Source organism: Pteropus vampyrus, unplaced genomic scaffold (assembly GCF_000151845.1).
Source record: "Pteropus vampyrus isolate Shadow unplaced genomic scaffold, Pvam_2.0 Scaffold14893, whole genome shotgun sequence".
Classification (NCBI taxonomy): domain Eukaryota; kingdom Metazoa; phylum Chordata; class Mammalia; order Chiroptera; family Pteropodidae; genus Pteropus; species Pteropus vampyrus.
Window position 1 is genome coordinate 1 of NW_011903674.1, and position 2,408 is coordinate 2,408.

General features: G+C 46.1%; 1 protein-coding gene across 1 annotated transcript; it reads left to right on the plus strand.

The window, feature by feature from the left end:
* Window positions 1-451: 451 nt before the first annotated feature.
* On the plus strand, window positions 452-2,402 carry LOC105310888 (cyclin-dependent kinase 8-like). Its single transcript, XM_011386980.2, has 3 exons — window positions 452-591; window positions 1,288-1,366; window positions 1,496-2,402. Exons 1-3 carry the CDS (start codon window positions 452-454, stop codon window positions 1,733-1,735), a joined length of 459 nt encoding a protein of 152 aa, XP_011385282.2. The 3' UTR covers window positions 1,736-2,402.
* The last annotated feature ends 6 nt before the right edge of the window (window positions 2,403-2,408 follow it).

A 2,408-nucleotide genomic window follows, 5' to 3' on the forward strand; every position in this document is an offset into this window, starting at 1 on the left:
GTGTCCCTGGCCACGTGTGGCTGTTAAGCTCTAGACATGTGAATGATATGACTGAGAAATCGATTTTTTAAATTTCTTTTTAATTTATTTGGGTTTAAATCTACACATGTGGCTAGTCTCTTACTTGTGTTAGCTATATTTTCCCCCTCGATAGGAAAAGAGCAAAAAAATGTAAGAATTTTTGCCCTCTTCTAAATCGGGTAAGGCAATTTAGATAACGTAGGGAAAAGATCATTGGTTTAGAATAAGAAAATATAAGTTTAGTTACTTATAGGAGAACCACATGACATAATCAATATTAGAATGACTAAAATATGAATTACTGTATTAAATTTAATAATTAGGAGGGTTTTTTTTTTTATTAATTTAAGGGAGTAAATGCCCTCCAAATTGTGGTGTCACTCATCAAAAAACATGCACGTCGCGCGCGCGCGCGCCATAGAGCATAACTATGAGAAGTAATGAGCAATGTTTCCATGATTTACGGTTCCAGCTTCAGAAGTTGCTCACCATGGACCCAATCAAGCGAATTACCTCAGAACAGGCTATGCAGGATCCCTACTTCTTAGAAGACCCACTTCCTACATCAGAGTAAGTGACCGGTTTATCAACTCGCCGGTGCGGCAGAGTTTGGGGGGCGCCTCCTTGCTTTAAGCTGTCAACTCCAAGTTGCCACTCCGCTCACATGGGGACCCCCAGAAATGCTGGACGAGCAAAAATTGTGCTCTGATGACCAAAGTTTCACGTCGGGGGGTCATAGGTCAGAGGTGTCCCTGTCCCTCTCAGGCCTGTGTGTCAGCAGTGACGCAGCTGAATGGTGGCAGGTGGTCGACGCTGTAGCTCGCTCAGACGCTCTGAGGTCGCTCACGGCCTGTGGTTACAGTTCAGTGTCCTGATTGAGAAATAAATTCGTATCCCCCATTCCGTCTTTTATTTTAAATGCAGTAGGGAGGGTAAGAATAATTATGTTTGAATAGTGACATTTCCGCCGGAATCTATATTTCGGTGGTCGCCATCAAAGAGTTCACGGTGGGAGAAAAGAAAAAGTCGAGTCCTATTAGACGATGATTGATGATTTTGATACAATGGAAAGCCCTCGAATGACCTACTCTGGTGTCACTGGTGAGAAGAAAAGATTCATTTTGTCCAAGTTGTGTGAAAGGTTTTTACGTTACACATTTGGAGACAAAGTCTATCTGAAAAGATTAAAATGAAAAACCACTCAAATGAAGCATTAGAAATGCCGATTAGTATGCCAGAAATTGTGTTTCTTTTTCCTTCGGTCAGTGTTTTTGCCGGTTGTCAGATTCCTTACCCAAAACGGGAATTTCTAACAGAAGAAGAACCTGATGACAAAGGAGACAAAGTAAGTATCAAAGTAAGTACAGTCGGCGCTTCTGGCGCGGGCCAGCGTCGCGGGCGCCTTCCCTGGTGCGGGTGTATCTTGTTCTTCTTCTGAGTTGAACTTTATTTTTCTGTTGACCCAATTGAGAAGAACCAGCAGCAGCAGCAGGGCAATAACCACACGAACGGAACCGGCCACCCCGGCAATCAGGACAGCGGCCACACGCAGGGACCCCCGCTGAAAAAGGTGCGCGTCGCCCCGCCGACCACTACCTCAGGTGGACTGATCATGACCTCAGACTATCAGGTACTGGACGCGCGGCGTGCCGCCTTGGCGGCCCCTTTCGTACCGGTTTTTCTGACCACGATGTCACGTGTCCGCTCTTTCTAAGATGTCACTTTCGCTAGACTTGGCAGAGTTTAGAATTATATGACTTATTGAACAGACTTTGAAAGAGGAAAGCCATAGATCACGGCTAATCTTGTATAGCGTTCGCCTTGGGAGCGAGTAGCATGAGACGCAGGTGCAGGGGCGGGAATAATAACGCAGCAGGTGACAGGTAGAGGCCCCTGAACTCTGCCTCTGTTCTCTTCCTTTGGGCCAGTTGTAGAGTTCGGGATGCTACTCTGACATTTAAGTAATTATCATTATACTTTTGAATATGACTTGCGGCAGAGAGTGAGATTCATTCGTTTAAAGGACCCAAAAAGATTTAGTGCCGAGGAAAGTCATTCTGCGGCATCCCTTCTCGCCACGTCCATTTTTATCCGTTAGTCGTGCGTGCGCGTCGCTTCCTCTGAAGACGCGAGCACGTGAATCTGCTTGGAATGTCTTAACGTGCACGTCGAGTTCACGTGTAAAGCTGTCAAGCACGTTAGTTATGATTTCTCAAATAGGTGCAGAACAGCACGAAAAGGGGGTGCTGCTGTAGAACAACACAGCGTAGTCATGGACTTCGCACAGAAAAGCGGATACTAATAAAGATTTGGGGGTTCGGCCCTTTGAACGCGAAAGCTGCTGCGCGGCCCAAGACTTCTACTGGGGTCTTGAAGCCGTGGCGTCG